This window comes from Narcine bancroftii, chromosome 5 (assembly GCF_036971445.1).
Source record: "Narcine bancroftii isolate sNarBan1 chromosome 5, sNarBan1.hap1, whole genome shotgun sequence".
Taxonomy (NCBI): domain Eukaryota; kingdom Metazoa; phylum Chordata; class Chondrichthyes; order Torpediniformes; family Narcinidae; genus Narcine; species Narcine bancroftii.
In genome coordinates, this window is record NC_091473.1 from 173,082,488 (window position 1) to 173,100,839 (window position 18,352).

At 41.3% G+C, this 18,352-nt stretch overlaps 1 protein-coding gene across 6 annotated transcripts in view; it reads right to left on the reverse strand.

The window, feature by feature from the left end:
• The window catches only part of fbln2 (fibulin 2), a 324,320-nt gene that overhangs the window by 163,857 nt on the left and 142,111 nt on the right, over positions 1–18,352 (reverse strand). For all 6 annotated transcript variants that reach the window (XM_069939794.1, XM_069939792.1, XM_069939796.1 and 3 more), the window contains one exon: positions 4,454–4,618. In XM_069939794.1, coding sequence (XP_069795895.1) covers positions 4,454–4,618 — 165 coding nt within the window. The remainder of the gene's footprint in view (positions 1–4,453; positions 4,619–18,352) is intronic.

Below are 18,352 nucleotides of genomic sequence, written 5' to 3' on the forward strand. Positions count from 1 at the left end.
CACACCCCTTATCCTTCCGTCACACCCCGTATCCTTCCGTCACACCCCGTATCACTCCCTCACACCCCGTATCCCACCGTCGCACCCCATATCCGACCTCGCACCCCATATCCCTCCCTCACACCCTGTAACCCTCCATCACAACCCGTATCCCTCCCTCGCTCCCCATATCTCTCCAGTTTCCTTTCATCAATATGCCTGTCTAAGAATATTTTAAATATTCCCTCATGTATCAGTCTCTGCCACCACTCCTGACAAAGAATTCCAGGCACCCTCTACTCTCTGTGATAAAAATAAACTAACTCTGACATCTCCCCTAAACATTCTCCTGCTTATAGAGTGTTGATAGACTTTCAGGAAACATTTGGACCTGTGGCAACCAGAAATAAGCCTTTTCTCATCCGCCACAGGTGAGGATAAATGGTACATTCAGGTAATAACAGTTGGCAGTATGCCTGTTAATTATAACTAGGTGACAGAATGAAAATTTATATGAAAGAATTGATTTTCAAAATTAGAAGACATTAATCAATGTCCATGCACAAATATTGCCTCAATATATGCTGCGAAACCTTGCCAGGAATTGTTCCCCAGCAATAAGAAAAATTCTCCTATTGCTTTCACAGATGCTAAGATTTTGCTTGCTAACACCCAACTTCCAAATATTTCAGAGATGTCAGAAAAAAATTTGGATTTCTTTGTGATCATTCATCTGAAATATCCAGTCACAGTATTCGCAGGATTCCTCCATGTGGCCTTAATTAACTGTGCACATGACCTTATCAACTCAAAGCTGTGGGGGCTATCTCTAAAAGGAGCTCCCAGGTTAGGATACCTGCAGGCTCAGGGACCTGAGATAACATCATATCCGAGGATCAGTGGCCTCAAGGGTGGAAACACAAGAGGCTGCAGATACTGGAATTTGGAGGAAAAGACAGACTCCCCTGACTTGCGAATCTATGTGACTTGCGTCCATCTGCACATATGACCGAAAATTTGTTTAAAAAAATAAATTAAAAATATAAATTCATGTGGCTTATGTTATATTTGACAAATGATATCAGGGACACAAGGCACGTAAGAGCCAAAGTGTGCGTACTTACCTTGTTATTCAGCGTCCTGGGTTCCTTAGGCTAGGCACAGCCATCTTGATTACTGTGAACAAACGCGAGTCTTCGGTTCGCATATTGGAGATCGGTTGGTGCAGGCACGAGGGTTAAGGGCGTGAATTCAGCTCGTTAAGAGAACTTAAGTCTCGCACCTGCACTAACTGAACTCTAAAATGCAAACCCTCCGCGCATGCACCAACCGAAGAAATCAAGATGGCCACGCCCAGCCTACGGACCCTGGGATGCTGACTAACAAATACATAGTGGATGATGAAAATTATGATTAAACTTCAGATGATTAAAATTTTGATTAAAAAGTTTCCCCTAAGACTTATTTACTCCACGCGTGAGGGCAAAATTCTAACTCGTGTCCATTTTGAGATACGACCAATCCTTTGGACTGTATTAAGTCGGGGACTACCTGTACTACCTGTACTACCTGGACTGGAAGAACTCAGCATCTGTGGAAGGAAAGAGGCAGTCGACGTTCCGGGTTGAGACCCTGCATCAAGTGCTGGTGCAAGGTCCCTGTCTAAAGCATCGACCGCACCTTTCCCTTCACCAATTTGCTCGATAGATCTCAGAGTGACCTGTCTCTGGCATCTTTCCCATTGTCGAGTCTACTGATCTACCGTTGAGTTCAAATGGGGTCAATGAAAGAAGTTTTTCCACTGGTCTAGGAAAATTGCATCACCCAGGACTATTGCTGCAGCCCAGTGCTGCAGGGCAAAGTTTCTGAGATCAGTGCCCTTACAGAAAAAGCAGTCCCAGCCTGAATGATTTCTAAGCTAGATTGTTGGAAATCATTCAGGATGGCCCTTAAACAGTGAGAACTGCTGCTCCATATGTCATCGCTGCCTTTACTTTCCTCTCCAAGCTCTTTCAAACGGCCAAAACAAGCACAATATGCTGAATCATCTCCATCTGTGCTTTGTTATTACATGATTCAAGTACTTGCAACACTAGGTTCATCGTCAAGGGCAGATATTTTTCCCACCCACCAATCCATCTTTCACCGAGTTCCTCAAACTCATGGAATCACCAACGGTTAACTATTGTCTATTCCTTAGTTATAGTTGCATCCCAACCCCGATACCTGAGCTCAAGAATTTACTTTGTAATCCGCTGGAGTGCCAGATATTCAAGGGAGATGCTGAATGGTAAGGGTAGATAAGTCTCCCAGACCAGTTGGATTGCACCCTCGGGTCCTGAAGGAGGTAGCGGGGTATAGATCAGGGAGTCATTGGCGATGATCTTTCAGGAACCAATAGATTCTGTCGTGGTCCTGTAGGACTGGAAAATTGAAAATGTCACCCCACTATTCAAGAAAGGAGGAAGGCAGCAGAAAGGAAATTAAAGGAAATCAGTGGGTGAGAAGATGTTGGGAGTTAATTGTCATGGATGAGGTGATGGAGCATTTGGAGGCCCATGACAGGATAGGCCGAAGCCAACATGGTTTCCTTAAGGGAAAATCTCGCTTGACGATTTTGTTGAAATTCTTTGAAGAAGTAACAAGCGAGCAGGGAGATGCAGTAAATTTGGATTTTCAGAAGGCATTTGACAAGGAGCCGCACATGAGGCTACTTAACAAGACAAGAGCCCATGGTAATAACAGGAAACATACTAGCAAAGGTAGAGCATTGGTTGATTGGCAGGAAGCAGAGAGTTGAAATACAAAGATCATATGCTGATTGGATACCAGTTGCTAGAGATGTTCCACAGGGGTCGGTGTTGGGGACTCTTTGTTTATGTTGTATATTAATGATTTGGATTATGGAATGAAGGGTTTCTGACCAAATATGCAGGTGAAGGAGTAGGTAGTGTAGAGGACAGACAGAGGCTACAGAAGGGCTGACAGGTTAGGAGAATGGGCAGAGAAGTGGCAAATTAAATATCATGTCGGAAAATGTTCGAACATGCACTTTGGTAGAAAAAACTAAATAGGCAGACTATTTTTCAAATGGGGAAAAAACTGAAAAAAAGCCAGATGCAAAGGGACCTGGAGTCCCTGTGTAGGATGGCCTGAAGGTAAACTTGCATGTTGAGAATGTGGCGAAGAAGGCAAATGCAATGCTGGGGTTCATTTCACGAGAAATGAAATACAAGAGCAGGGATGTGATGTTGAGGCTTTATAAGGCACCGGTGAGACCTCACTTGGAGAATTGCGAGCAGATTTGGGCTCCTCATTTGAAAAGAAAGAGGTGCTGATGTTGGAGAGGGTTCAATGGAGATTCACTGGGATGATTCTGTGAGTGAAAGCTTTAACATACGAGAAGCATGTGACAGCTCTTGTTCGTTGGAATTTAGAATGGGGGGGGGAGGTCTCATTGAAACATTTTGAATATTGAAAGGTATGGACAGAGTAGTTGTGGAAAGGTTGGTTCCCACAGTGGGAGAGTCTAGGACAAGAGGGCTCAACTTCAGGAGTGAAGTAAGTCCACTTAGAACAGAGATGTAGAGGAGTCCCTTCAGCCAAAGGGTGGTATATCTGTCGAATTTGTTGCCACAGGCAGTTGTGGATGTTGTCATTGGGTGTATTTAAGACAACGATTGATAGTTTCTTGATCAGCCATGGAATCACAGGTTATGGAGAAAAGCCCAGGCAGTGAGGCTGAGTGGGAAAACAGTGGGGTAGACTCGATGGACTGAATAGCTCATTTCTGCTCCTATGTCATGGAAATCCTGTGCTGCTGAAGATGCTACTTCCAGATTTTGAAATAGAGCTATTTGGTCTGTCAGATAGACATAAAGAATCCCATGGTTCTGTTTCGAGAATGGGCAATGAGTTATTCCTAATAGCTTTGCTAATATTTAACTTTAAAACAATATTTACTGGCCTGTATCAAAAGGCATTTGCGGAAGCTTGCTATACAATCGCAGTTCCGTAGCTGGCCACCCGATCATGTGGTTAGATGGTCCAGTCGGTTGGTATGAGATGGTGCAGGCCCCCTTCCCTTCTCAGGAGAAGGCTGTGCTTGGCGACACGCATCACTGGGGAGATGTCACCACTTCCTGGTTGCTGGGCAGGCAGTGACTCCGCCACATGCAGACCATCACTCCTTTAGACCAGTGCGCCCCAGACAGGAAGTGGGCCATCCCCTAAAAGCAGCGCAAGAGATTCAAATAAAGTCATAGTTCTCCCTCGTGTTGTCCGGATGTACTTCATTTCAGTAGCGCCTCTGTTAGAAGTCACTACAGTTCATACATTACAATCATGAAACACTTTCAAAATAATTTAATTGGCCATGAAGTGGTTGGGAGCAGCCAAAGGTCAAGACCTTGCTACATCAAGGCCACCTTTCTATTTCATTTTGCTTTATCAAGCTGAAACCAAGGTAACTCACAGCCTATTTCCTCATGATCAGGTTTCTCTGAGCCATGACTCGAGGAGGTGAGATGCCATGTCGGAGAGGCCGTAGGAGGAGCTGTAGATCCAAGAGTTGTGAATCCAGAAGCAACTGAATGATCACTGAAGTGGTTGGTCTCTTTCTCCAAAGCTTCACTTTTGTCTGTGAATATAAAAGAACAAGTTTAGTTATGCACACAGTGACTTTATAAAGCCAACCATTCTTGTTCTTGATGCATTGAATTCCTCCAACAAATTGTGTTTGGAAAGATTCTTTCCATTTGCTCTATTTCTAGGCCATCAAATAGAGGTAACATTAAATTGAGTAATAACAAGCCCACACCATTTAGTTTTTGTTTAAAAGGGGAAGCATCCAATGTAAACACTGATGAATGATATGCAATATTGTTAGGGACAAGGAAATAAGTTCATTTTATTTCCTTTGAGGCCGAATTCAAATTGTAATAGTGAAATAAGATGATTGCAAAGGACTAGACCTATTTGGAGATGTTTGTCTACACATTGGACACAGACTAATCCAAGAATTCACAAAAAGATGGTCACACAGCCCCCTCAATCACACCTGGTCCTCATCAACCAAGTTTCCCACTTAATCCAAATTTTCTTTGATTTCCTAAGTTTCCAGAGATCAAACGTTCTCAACCTTGAGTATCTGCCAAGACTGGGCCCTCTACAATGGAGAAATTCAAAACCTTCTCAGTACAGAAATATTTCCTCTTATTGGTCAAATCGCCCAATCCCTTAAAAGAAAATAATGAAACTTAAGAATTAGGCTTAAGGAAATAGATTTTCACCATTCAGCCTGGATTCATCTCAGAAACTCTCTTTCATTTAACCTTTCAAACTAAATTGAATACATGCTTATAATTCCCAATTTCTCTTCAAATGATAACCCCCCCTGGACAAGGCATCCATCTCAACAATCCATACAGGATCACCTCCAGAGAAACAATAAGCCAGATTGTCCTCTTATTTAATTCCCCAGGGGTCCAATCTTCATTGGGGTTTGGCTGCCACCTTTGTCAATAGCCTTTGAATCATTTCCAAATGTCTCTGATCTCAGTGACATTTAAAAATTATTCCAATTGAAATAAAAGTCATTTAGCAAAGATTAAATTGCTTTTCGAAAACAGTTAGTACTTAACAATAACATGAACGCCAAAAATGATTTAAAAATGTCAAGATTAAGGAAAATAAAAATCCAAAAGGCTACCGTTACATTTTCCCCTGTAATCCCATTCAAATGAATCTGATCAGAGTACATGGACCAGCACGAGTTGAGCAGCAGGGAAGGGGTTCGTTAACCAGATGGGATTTTACAACATTGACAGTAATTTCCAGCTTCATTTAAATTGCTGATTTTAAATGCTGCAGCACAATTTGAACTCGTGTCTCCCGATCAATAGTCCAGGCCTTTTGGTGCACATCCAATAATTTACCAATTGTGTTCCTATGCCTTCTTCTCACCATGCTTTCCCACTTAACTTCACGTCATGATAAACATCACACTTTTTCTGTGATCTGGAGCAAGAAAATCCGCTGGACAGACTCAGTAGATCGAGCAGCACAAGTGGGAGAAAAAAGGATGGTATCAACATTTCAAGTCAAGTTTATTGTCATCTGATTGCACAAATGCAACCTGACGAAACAGCATTCTCTGCTCCTCAGTAAAAATACACAGACATACAACCAGACATAACACGCAGACAAATACATAAGCAGGACAAGTATTCATATATAGAAATAAATAAATATTGTTTTGTGAATATGAGAGTCTGGGAGGGTCAGTGTGAGCAGTTCCTTTGGTCGTTCAGCATGCTCACTGCCCGCAGGAAGATGCTGTTCATCAGCCTGGTGGTGCTGGCTCTGATCCTCCTGTTATCTCTTTCCTGATGGGAGCAGCTGAAAGGTGGAAAGGGTCCTTAATGATTTTGTGCACCCTCTTCAGACAATTATCCCGGTAGATCACGTCAATGGAGGTGGGGGGGGGGGGAGAGGGAGACTCCAGTGATCCTATTTGCCACTCTTATAGTCTTATGGATTGACATCCGCTCCATTTCTCTGCAGCAACTGCACCACACTGTGATGCAGCCTGTCAGGACAGTCTAGATAGAGTTCCTATAGAAGGTTGACATAATGTTGGCCAGTAGAGTTGCCGCCTCAGTCTTCCCAGGAGGTGCTGTTGTGCTTTCCTGACAAGTGAGGAGAGGTTGGGTGTCCAGGATAGGTCACTAGTTCAGTGAACTTAAAGGAAATTTGTGTTCTCCATTCTCTCCACTACAGAGTTATTGATGTGTGGTAGAGGATGGTCATTTCTGTTGTGTCACCTCTAAACTTGATGACACTTATTGGAACTGGATCTGGGTTGTAGTTGTGGGTCAGTTGCGTGAAAGGGAGCAGACTGAGAATACTTTATCCAAGCACTCAGCACAGCATGTATGTACAGAAGTGTTTGCCTAAAAACTGATGGAAGTGGAGAAGATCAATGATTTTATGAGGAAATTTGGGAGAAATGGAAGGAGGTAAAAGTGGAGAGTGGCAAGGATAGTGTTGGTAGTGGAACGGACTAGATTGCTCTACAGTCCACATAATCTGCTTTTCTGTAGTAATGATAATACCTAATAGCTGACTTAGGACTGTCCCTCTGGCATATCCTGGTAACTGCCCTCCAACCTATTTATGCAAATACATCAACCACAACCTTATCAGTCCCTTTTTGTCACTTCCTTTTATGTGACATGTATTCTAAAACTACTAAATTTAGCTAGATTCCCTGAATCAAACTTGCAAGCCACATCTTCAAAAGAAAATTGGATCGGACAAACGCAACTACCCCATCAAAATTAATTTTAACTCTGCATCTACATAGATCAAGGGAGAGAATCAGATTTGGACATTGTAATTGATTCACAACGCTGGTCTGATTTGTGTGTGGATAATATGTCCACCTTAATTAAATCTAGATATAGACTGATTCATTATAATTTTCTGCACAACTGATTTCACACCTCAAAAGATACACAAGGAAAGATGTTTTAGGTGTGGCATAGATATTGATACCTCTTTACATTCCACCTGGTTATGCACGAAATTAAGACCCTTTTGGATAGAATTGGGGGGCAAGTGTTGACAAAAATTGTGGGGGCTGTACTTCCCTCTAGACCCAGAATTGTTTCTTCTGGGGAATTTAGCAGTGACAAAAGTTAACTTCTCCAGAAGTAAATCTAAATTTATTAAAATTGCACTGTCAATACCCGGGAAATGTATAGCAGTAACATGGAAATCTGATTCCCTACTTCACATTGATCAATGGAACATGGAAGTGCAAATTCCCCTTGAGAAGATTACTTATAGTCTAAGGAATAGATATAGTTTGTTCGTCGAAATTTGGCAACCTTATTTACATTACTTAAGTGTCCAGATTGTATAATTTATTTTGATATTTGTCAATTAGTATACTCCTTAATAGAAATTTAATACTTTTAAAATGATGGGGCTCTGACATGCCGAACCTTGATCCTTTTGCTTTATATTTTCTTTCTTTTTCTAACCCTCCATTCCCTGCCACATGTCCACCTTTCCTTTCGAATTTGGGGATGTGGCGCTAGGAGAAGAGGGTCACTTTTAAAAAAATTTTTGGACCTTATGACTGTTTTTCTATGGTTTTACTTTCAATGTATTATATTAATTAAGTCCTATATTCTGTATTTTCTTAAAGTGTAAATAAAATATTCAAAGCATCCTGAGACCATACTCAGGATGGTAATATCCTGACTCAGGTAATATTCTGACTGAATCTGGGATCCTGCAGCATATTGGCAAAGAGAAGAAAGTGGGATTGAGACTACAACAATTTAGAAATTTAATCACGTTTTCACAATTGCTTGTTTATGTACATTATGATGACAAAAAAAATGCATATAATTATTGCTAATACAGCAATTATACTATTGCATCACACTAAAAAGCAGCATCCAGCTGCATCAGTGTTAAAAAGTGCTCGGTATTACTGAGTTCAACAGATTGGGTGCCCAAGGTGGATGCTGAGCCCCCATTGTGGGGAGACCAACCAATGGGGTACCTCGTGTATTCTTTTTGGAAATTTGGCTGAATTCTTTCAAATTGCTCTTCTGTCTGACTGCTTTGCTTCATTGTGATTCTTGCACTCGATGTGAGTTTCAGCAAGGATACGCACTGCAGACTACAGACAGTATTTTTTGTAATCTAATACGATGAGAGACAGGAATTGCCAGGAATGTCAGCATAAGACAATTCTGAGCACTGAGACTGGGAAAAGAATGATTCCACCAATGGATAGCATTGCTTTAATATAATTAATATTAAACAGTTGTATCAAAATATTATAAACAAGGTCAGCCAAACCCTTCCTAATATCCAGGATCCAGGATGAGAGCTTGTGAAAAATAAAATCTAATCTTACATGGATCAGATTTTCTGCAATGTCGAATAGTTTGAATCGCTTTCCTGTGTAAAAGCTCCATCCAGCTCGCAAAATGGCAAACTTTGGATCGATCAGCAAAACTAAGCTTGAGGCTGCGGTTCATGGTCTGACAACCCTCTGGAGACATTGGTCAGACTTTGCCAGTGGCTCTTGGTAGAAATGCCGGTGTTTCGCTGCAGGTGTAGCAGTAAAACTCTGGCTCTCCCGTACATATGCAGAAGCCCCAAACGTACTGACCAGACTCCTGCTGATCACTTTCCAGCTATGCTCCTTCACTGGATTCACCAGGAAGCCCAGCCAGAGAGTTCACTGAAATTTCCCACTTTCACCTCTACCTGGTTAGACAAGGTGCAGTATCACAAGCCTATTCCTTTTCATGGGCATTGTAGGGCTGAACTAGAAAGGAAGAGTGCAAATTAAAAGTTTCCCATGCAATAACTGACCTAACGTCTCTTCTCTTTCCACTAGGCAGGGAGCCAAATAGTCATAGAGTCATACAGCACTAAAACAGACCCTTCAGTCCACCATTGTCCATGTCGATCATAAATTACTCAGCTATACTAATGACATTTACCAGCAATTGAGCAGTAGCCATCCATGCCCTGACAAAAAAAAAGCCATTCCAAATGAAGCAGAAATGTATCTGCGCTTCCTTCAATACAATGTGGTCTCCTGCTCATTGGAGAAACCCATACAGATTCAAAGGGTGCTTTGCCATTTTCCATCCACTGAGGTTATGTCTGGATACTTTGCAACATAAATTTTGATTTAACAGTTTCAGGTAATTACTATCTTTTATTTCTCTTCACACATATGACTGTATCTTTCTGTTTCAAAAAGTCCAGCTGCCAGTTTTTAAAAGTAATATTTATCATAGCATCTTGGGATTGCACCCTATCAGGCATTACCTCTGTTCTCTCCACCACACCAATATCACTCCAAAACTTAATTGTCTTGGTTCCTCATCTTCAGCAGTGAGGATGCGTACAGGAGGGAGAGTTGAGTGGTGTCACAACAACCACCTTGCACTCAACAAGGAGATGACTATGGACTTCAGGAGGAAATCGGGAGAACATGAACCAATTCTCGTCAAGGGGTCAGAAGAGGAGAGGGTCAAGAATTGCAAATTCCTGCGTGTCAATTTCTCAGAGGATCTGTCCTGGAGCCTCCATGTTGATGCAATCACAAGGAGTTTGAGGAGATTCAATATGTCACCAAAGACTCTCGAAAACTTCTACAGATGAGCACTCTGGCCAGTTGCTATGGAGCCAATACTCAGGACAAGAAAAAAACTCCAGAGGGTTGTTAACTCAGCCGGTGACATCACAAGCACCAGACTTCACTCCACCGAGGACATCTACAAGAGGCGGAGTCTTAAGAAAGCAGGGACCCATCACCCAGGCCACGCCCTCTTCAGACTTCTACTATTGGGGGAAAGGTACAGGAGCCTGAAGACAAGCATTCGGTGGCGCAAGGACAGCTCCTTCCCCGCTGCCATCAGATTCCTGAATGATCAATGAACCACAGACACTGCCTCACTTTGACTTTTTCCTTGAATTATTTTTTTTTTATTTTGTAAGGTGGTTTATATAAATATTCGCACTGTGACTCTTACACAAAACAAGTTTCGTGACATGTTCATGGCAATGAACTCTGATTCTGATTCTTATTGTAATCTTTCCAAATCAATTTCTCTCCCCACCATTATTGGTCCTGCTGCAGATGACCAACATTTTATGTTTTTGTTTCCAATCTCCTGCATCCAAAAAGGTATGGCTTTTAAAAATTGCATTTTAAAAAAATATATTTAAAGTCTTCCAGTTGTTTTGAAAAAAGATGAACTATTAAAAGAATTAAGTTTATTTAAATTCAGAAACATCAAAAATGCCACTCAAATTGTTTTTCGGGAAATAAACTATTATTCTTTGAACAATTGAAGGATAAATATAATATAACTCACGATACAGTGTTGGCATACTACCAACTGAAATCCTACTTGAAGGACAAATTGGGAAACAGTCTGAGGTTACCAGAAGGAAGTAATTTTGAATATGTGATTACAGACACAATGATAATCAAAAAATTTATAACAAATATGTATATTAAACTACAAGAAAAGGAGAACGAGGAAACAAATGGTAAAACCAAACAAAAATGGAAACAAGATCTAAGCATAAAGATAAAGAATGAAACATGGGAAAAGCTATGCTCCGGAACCATGAGAAATACAATAAACATGAGGTTACATATGATACAATATAACTGGATACACAGGCTATACATTACACCTCAAAAGTTAAATAAATGGGACCCAACAGTATCTGACAGATGTTTTCGCTGTAAAAAGGAAATGGGAACAACAATTCATGCAATCTGGACATGTGAGAAAGTGAAAAAATTTTGGGAAGATCTAAACCAGATATTAAATAAAATCACAAAAAGCAATATACCAAAAAACCCAGAGATCTTCCTCCTAAGTAATATAAAAAACAAAGAATTTGGACTCGATTTGGATGGAGCACAAAAAAGATTTGTTATGATAGCCCTAGCTGTAGCAAAAAAATGTATTATGTCAACCTGGAAATTAGAAGATAACTTGAGAATACAACAATGGTATATAGAAATGAATAAATGTATTCCATTAGAAAAAAAACCTATAATTTAAGAAATGACATTACAATATTTGAACAAATAAGGAAGCCATACATGAAACACAATAGAGAAAACCTACCGTGGACATCTACTACCTAAAATGACAGAAGGAGAAGAGAATGAAAAGAACTGACTCAGTGGAATTTCTTGTTTATTTTTATTGAGTGACAACATTGTTTAACGGGTTTAATGTATCTTATATTCTGAACTTTAAATAAATGGGAGGGGAGGTGAGGGAGGGAGGGAGGGGAGGAGGAAAGGGGGGGAGAAAACGACACTATATATATTTAAGAAGGAAAATGTATGTATCTTGATCAATATGGTTTATAGTGTGAAAAATTAAAAAAAATTTAAAGAAGTCTGTTACAGAGCATAGAGATATGTTTTTTGGGAGATAAATTGGGAAAGATTTTTAGAGTAGGTCACATACAAACACTTTAAAACAGATCTTATTTAAAATACTGGAGATCTACCCCATGGTAGACGTATTGGCTCCAGGGCTTTTGCAAAAGCTTTGAAGAGTGCTCAAGCGGCTTCACTAATAGATTGTTGTTTACAAAAGGCAACAGATAAAAGAGCATGTCAGAGTCACTGCTGTCTGGAAGAGAACTTACTGTTCTGAGAGGGTCATGTGGTTTTGCAAGCAGTCAAACAGGCTTTCTCTCAGAGAGAGAGACAGAGATCACTTGTACAGTGTTACATACAGCAGCTGGGACTGGAACAGGACAAGCTGGCAAGCTTATGGAAAGTTCCCTACTTGGAAGACAGCCAGGTCAAAGTCCTTGTGGTTCATGCAAGAGGAGAGAACTGGATGTCTCATGTTTCACTTGGAATAAGGGAAACAAAAAGGAACTCTGTGGTGACCTGAAAGAAAGAGATTATCATCTGGAGAACCCTGTAGGGCAAGTTTAGTTAGCAAGACACTGAAGTGACTGATGGAAGTACATCAGTTGTGGATGTCCTGGAACAACAAATCTCTCTCTGAAAACTGACAAGAACCTTCCTGAGCAGTAACCATTTACCTTTCAAGCACCAAAGCCTGGTAAACTTTATAAATGTTAAATTCTGTGCACTGTATAAGAATTGCCTGCAGCCAGTGAACTTGGAGGAATGAGAAATGAAATTGGACCGGGAACCAAAGAACTTTTCTGAACTTACACACACATTACATACACCTGCACTTAGAATTAAAGGGGGTTAAGTTAGGTTAAGTAAGTCAATAGAGATAAGTTAAAGTTTGATTCTATTTTCATGTTTAAAGATAATTAAAAGCAACTTTTATTTAAGTAACCATTTGTCTTGGTGAATATCTGGGTTTTAGGGTCCTCTGGGCTCAAAGCAAGTCCCTGCCAATGCCCAGTGCCTTAGCACTTGGGCCTTGTGAATCAGAGAGATCCGCTTCTATCTTCAACAAGGCTGTTTTGGGTCGATGAAACATTCCCATCAACAAATGCAGAGGGTAGATACCACTCAGTTAAATCTGGGCTATTGTTTGCCGAGGGAAACTGAACCTTACAGACCTTTATCCAGGAAATATTGTCAGAAACTGGCAGGGCACATGATCACACTGTCCCAACAAAATACGACTATCATTATTGTAGCTGTTGTCAGCCATGGCAGTAATGGAAAGTACTCAGCTGAACAAAATGACCAACCGGAAATGCTGTTAAATTATTGAGTGTTGCAACCCTACATTATCTTGGCTGCAGCTCAACCAAGTGGAAGCAGATGTTTGGGTTGGGAAGATGATTTATAAAGCAAACAAATGTGAATGACAGTGACTTGTGCTACATTGCTGACCTGGGGGGGTTTCTCAATGTAGCATGAAGGAAAATTAAAGGAACCCTAGAGAAAACCAAAGGTGGTTCACAAAGACCCATCATTGCTTCCGATTTAAAAGAGCACCCTGATCTTTGCCAGGATTCCAGAATGGCATACATAGGACGGCCTGCACACTTCTGTGGGTTAAGACATAGCTTTCAGATAGCAAAGGATAGCATTTGGGCTACTGTCACCATTTAATTCCTTTCCCCTTCAGTTTTATATTCCCTCCCAGGAAAAAAAAGTTCATCATTATTCCCACAAATTAACACTCATTCATGGTTGAAGTGACCTAGGACGAGAAGAGTAAGTGCATTAAGGAGGCAGAGAAATATTCAGAGATAGAGAAAGTTGAAGAACAAGAGAAACAGGGCAAACGAGACGATCAATTGCAGTCAGATTCATGCCATTGGGATCCTGACACCAAGAAACGTAAACCAAATATTTCTCTTCAGAAGCAGCTGGAAAGCAAATTACTTTCCTCTTGCTGCAACAGTAAAATGTCTTTCCTCACCTGATAGGAAGAATCCCATGCAGTAGGTGAAGAGGAGGAAACTGAAAGTGATTCATGTCTCCTCCTGTGCCTTTGTCTAACCCATTCTAATTTATCCACACTACAGTAAAACTCTAAAAACCCGGATCCCAGAAATCCGGACAGCCTGAGAATCCGGACCCCCAAACCTTTTTGATTTAGCGAGCTTTTGTGTGTGTGCTTGCATGCGTAAGCGCCACAGATGCGGCAGGTGACCACGCTTAAAGCAGCTCATCTTATCACAAAGAAATTCATTTGTATACTTCATTTTTCCTTGACAATGTTCACTTCTAAACATAATTTCAAGCGTTGCATGCTTTTCTTTGCAGTGAAAGCATTCAATTTTTCTGATGCAGTAGTTATAACTATTAGAAACCTGGGAGTTACCAGAATTGCAGGCAGTTTGCCCTTCTGGGATGCACATCCACAAAATGTTAACACACAAAGTTTTGGGTATTTCTGAGTCTAAATTCTTGAGAGTCACCATATCGGAGGATCTTTCCTGGACCCAACGCACTAATGGCATCGTGAAGAAAGCGCCTCTACTTCCCCAGGAGTTTGCGGAGATTTGGTAATGACACCAGAAACCCTGGCAAATTTCTACAGAGGTGTGGTGGAAAGTGTGCTGACCAGATGCATCACGGTCTGGTAATGGGAACACCAATACCCCTGAGTGTAAAGCCCTGAAAAAGTAGTGGACACAGGCCAAGATGAAACTTCTTAAAAAAAAATTCCTTCACAATATCAATACAGTTAGCAATGAAAATAATATTTATGCCACTGATCCTAGGAGTAAACTACACAATTTTGTTTCTGTGAATTTTTGATGTATTCAGTATTTAAAATTTGCTCTCTCTGATCAAGGTCAGAAAGCTTGGTAGTATTACTGGTAAGTAATGGTATATAAAATTGACCGTGGTACAGGAAAATAATTACAGTTGTTAAAATTTATAATGTTTAGAAAGAGGAAAAGCAAAATATGTATGTATAAGTATTGATGCTTAAAGGAATTGGATTCCTTAAATTTTACTACTAATGTTCAGAGAAATTATCTAACAACATTTCTCTCTCAAAATCAATGCCTGTTGCATAATGCTTCTATTCAGATAAATTTCATGGCAGGAAAACACCAATTATTAAGGTGATTTTGGAATACTCTTCCAGCAAGTTAGTGCGAGAGCACACTGCTTTAACTAGGTGAGTGGTGCAAGTGGAGCGGCCATTGTGGGAGCGGCCTTCATGGGAGTGGGTCAGAGATAGAGTGGGGGAGGGGGGGGTTAAGCTTTGGCTGAAGAAGCTTCGGCGAGAAGAGGTGGAGACTAAGGCAAGAGTCTGATGAGAGTTTATTATTAATTATTCTTTGACCTTGTATTAGTGGCAAGGTCGACTAGTTAGAATGACAACAAAGTTAGTGGGAGTGTTCATCGTGTGATATCACTCAGGCCATCCCCCAGCTTCCTCCCCGTAACCCTTGACGCCCTTATGAATCAAATACCAGTCAATCTCTGCCTTAAATACACCAAAAACTCACTTCTACAGCCACCTATGGCAAAACGTGCCACAGATTCACAATCCTCTGACTAAAGAAATGTTTCCTAATCTCTATTTTAAATTGAAGTTATGCCCTCTTCTCCTAGAATTCCCGACCATGGGAAACATCCTTGCCATGTCTACTATGTGCGAACCTTTCAGCATTTGAAATGCCTCTATGAGGTTCCCCCTCTTCCTCCTGTACTCCAACGAGTACAGTCCAAGAGCCGATAATCATTCCTCATATGCTACCCTTTTCATTCCTAGTATCATTCTAGTAAATCTTCCTTGAACCCTCTCCAATGTCAGCACGCCTTTTCTCAAATAAGGTGCCCAAAACTGTATGAAGTACTCCAAGTGGGGCCTCACCAGTGTTTTATAGAGTCTCATCATTACATCCCTGCTCTTGTATGCTAATCCTCAAGAAAAGAATGCCAAAATTGCATTTGTCCTCTTCACCACTGACTCCACCTGGAGGTTAAGCAGAGGAGTACGATCCAGTGATCCTTGGGGGATCAGAGGTGGAGAGGTTGAGAAAATTTAAATTCTTGAGAGTCACCATCTCGGAGGATCTTTCCTGGACCCAACGCACTAATGGCATCGTGAAGAAAGCGCCTCTACTTCCCCAGGAGTTTGCGGAGATTTGGTAATGACACCAGAAACCCTGGCAAATTTCTACAGAGGTGTGGTGGAAAGTGTGCTGACCAGATGCATCACGGTCTGGTAATGCCCCTGAGTGTAAAGCCCTGAAAAAGTAGTGGACACAGGCCAGAACATCACAATTAAAACCCTCCCCATTATCGAGAACATCTGCCGTCGGAGAGCAGCAGCAATCATCCACACCACCCAGCACACGCTCGGTTCTTGCTGCTACCATCAGGAAAGAGGTATAGGGGCCACAAGACTTCCACTACCAGGTTCAGAAACAGCTGCTACCCCTCCACCATAAACCCAACCAGGGGCTGGTTTAAGGACACTTACTTCTTTCTGTACTTTATATTCTTTTTTTACCTCTCTGTATTGCACAGTTGTTTACATTTCTTTATTTGGTTACAGGATTACATTGTGTACTTTTTTTTGTGCTACCAACTTGGTAATTCTGCCTCGTCTACAGGAAAAAGATCCTAAGAGATGTATATGATATCATGTATGCACTCTCAACAATATATCTGAATCTGATCCTTTGGGATATCCTGCATGAGGACTCCCAAGTCCCTTTGCACCTTGAAATTTTGAATTTTCTACCCATCTAAATAATACTCTGCCCATCTATTTCTTCTACTAAAGTGTACGATCATACACTTTCAAACACTGTATTTCATCTATCACCTCTTTACAAATTCCCCTAATCTATCCAAGTCTCTATGCAGCCTTTAGGTGTCCTCAGACTGCCCGTCCTACCATCACTATGATATCATCCGCAAAAGCCATCCAATCCATGATCTAAATCATTCATGTTCAACGCCAAAACAAAGTGGCCCCAACACCACTGCAGAACACCACTGGTAACAGGTAGCCAACCAGAATAGGATGGATCCCTTTATTCCCACTCTCTGTTTCCTGCCGATAAGCCAGGAAAGATACTAGCTCTACCCGTGCAATTCCATGGGCTCTCATCTTATTTAGCAGCCTTGTGTGCGGCACCTTGCCAAAGGCCTTTTGAAAATCCAAATACACAACATCCACTGCGTCTCCCCTGTCTATCCTTACTTGTGATCTCTTCAAAAAAATTCCAATTAGTTTATCAGACATGATTTTCCTTTCAGGAAACCACGCTGTCTGGGGCCTATCTTTTCACCGGAGCCAATTGATTCCTGGAAGATTATCACAATCTCTACCTCCTTCAGAACCTGAGGGTACATTCTATCCAGTGCGGGAGACTTACCTACCCTCGTACCTACTCTCGTGATCTTGACTGCATGCACTTCTCTTCTGACAGAGCCCGGTGTGCTACTAATGTACTCCACAGTGAAGATTGATCCAAAATATTCATTCAGTTCCTCTGCCATCTCCTTGTCTCCCATTACAATTTCTGCAGCATCGTTTTCTGTCAGACCTGTATGTACTTTGGTCACTCTTTACTCTTAAAATATTTTTCAAAAGCTTTTAGTGTCATCTTTGATATAATTTGCTAACCTCTTCTCATAATTCATCTTATCCTTCCTAATCACCTTCTCCAAGTTTTAAAAAGTTTCCCAGTCCTCGATCTTCCCACATTTTTGATTCCTTGCCTCTTTTGCTTTTACTTTGGCTTTAACTTCCCTCATCAGCCCCAACTGTCTCATTTTTCTCATTCACAAATTTATTTCTTTTTCGCTATGTGCCTGTCCTGCTCCTCATTTCCTTCCAGCACATGCTACTGCAGCACAATAACCTTCATCTCGTACAGGAGAGTGAGGAGTTTTGAGACAGGAGGTACAGGGAAGTTGCAGGAGACAGGAAAATGGGTGACTATCAGGACAGGGAAATGAAAGCCAAGCAACCAGGTGGTGCAGGGAATCCCTGTGGCTGTTCCCCTCAATAATAACTATATTGCTTTGGATGCTGTTGGGGGAGGAATGAACAGCCAGGGCAGAGCTGCAGTGACTGGACCTCTGGCACTGAGCCTGGCCCTGTGGCTTAGAGGGAAGGTGGCAGAAATGGAGAGCAGTAGTGATAAGGGGTTCAATAGTTAGAGAGACAAACAGGAGATTCTATGGACATGAGAGACCCAGATATTTGTTGCCTCCCAGGTGTCAGTGTCAGAGACATCTCTGATAGGGTCCATAGCATCCTGAAAAGAGAAGATGAGCAGCCAGAGGTCATGGTACATATTTGGTATCAATAACATAGGTAGGAAAAGGGATGATGTTCTGAAGAGAGAATGAAGGGAGTTCTGT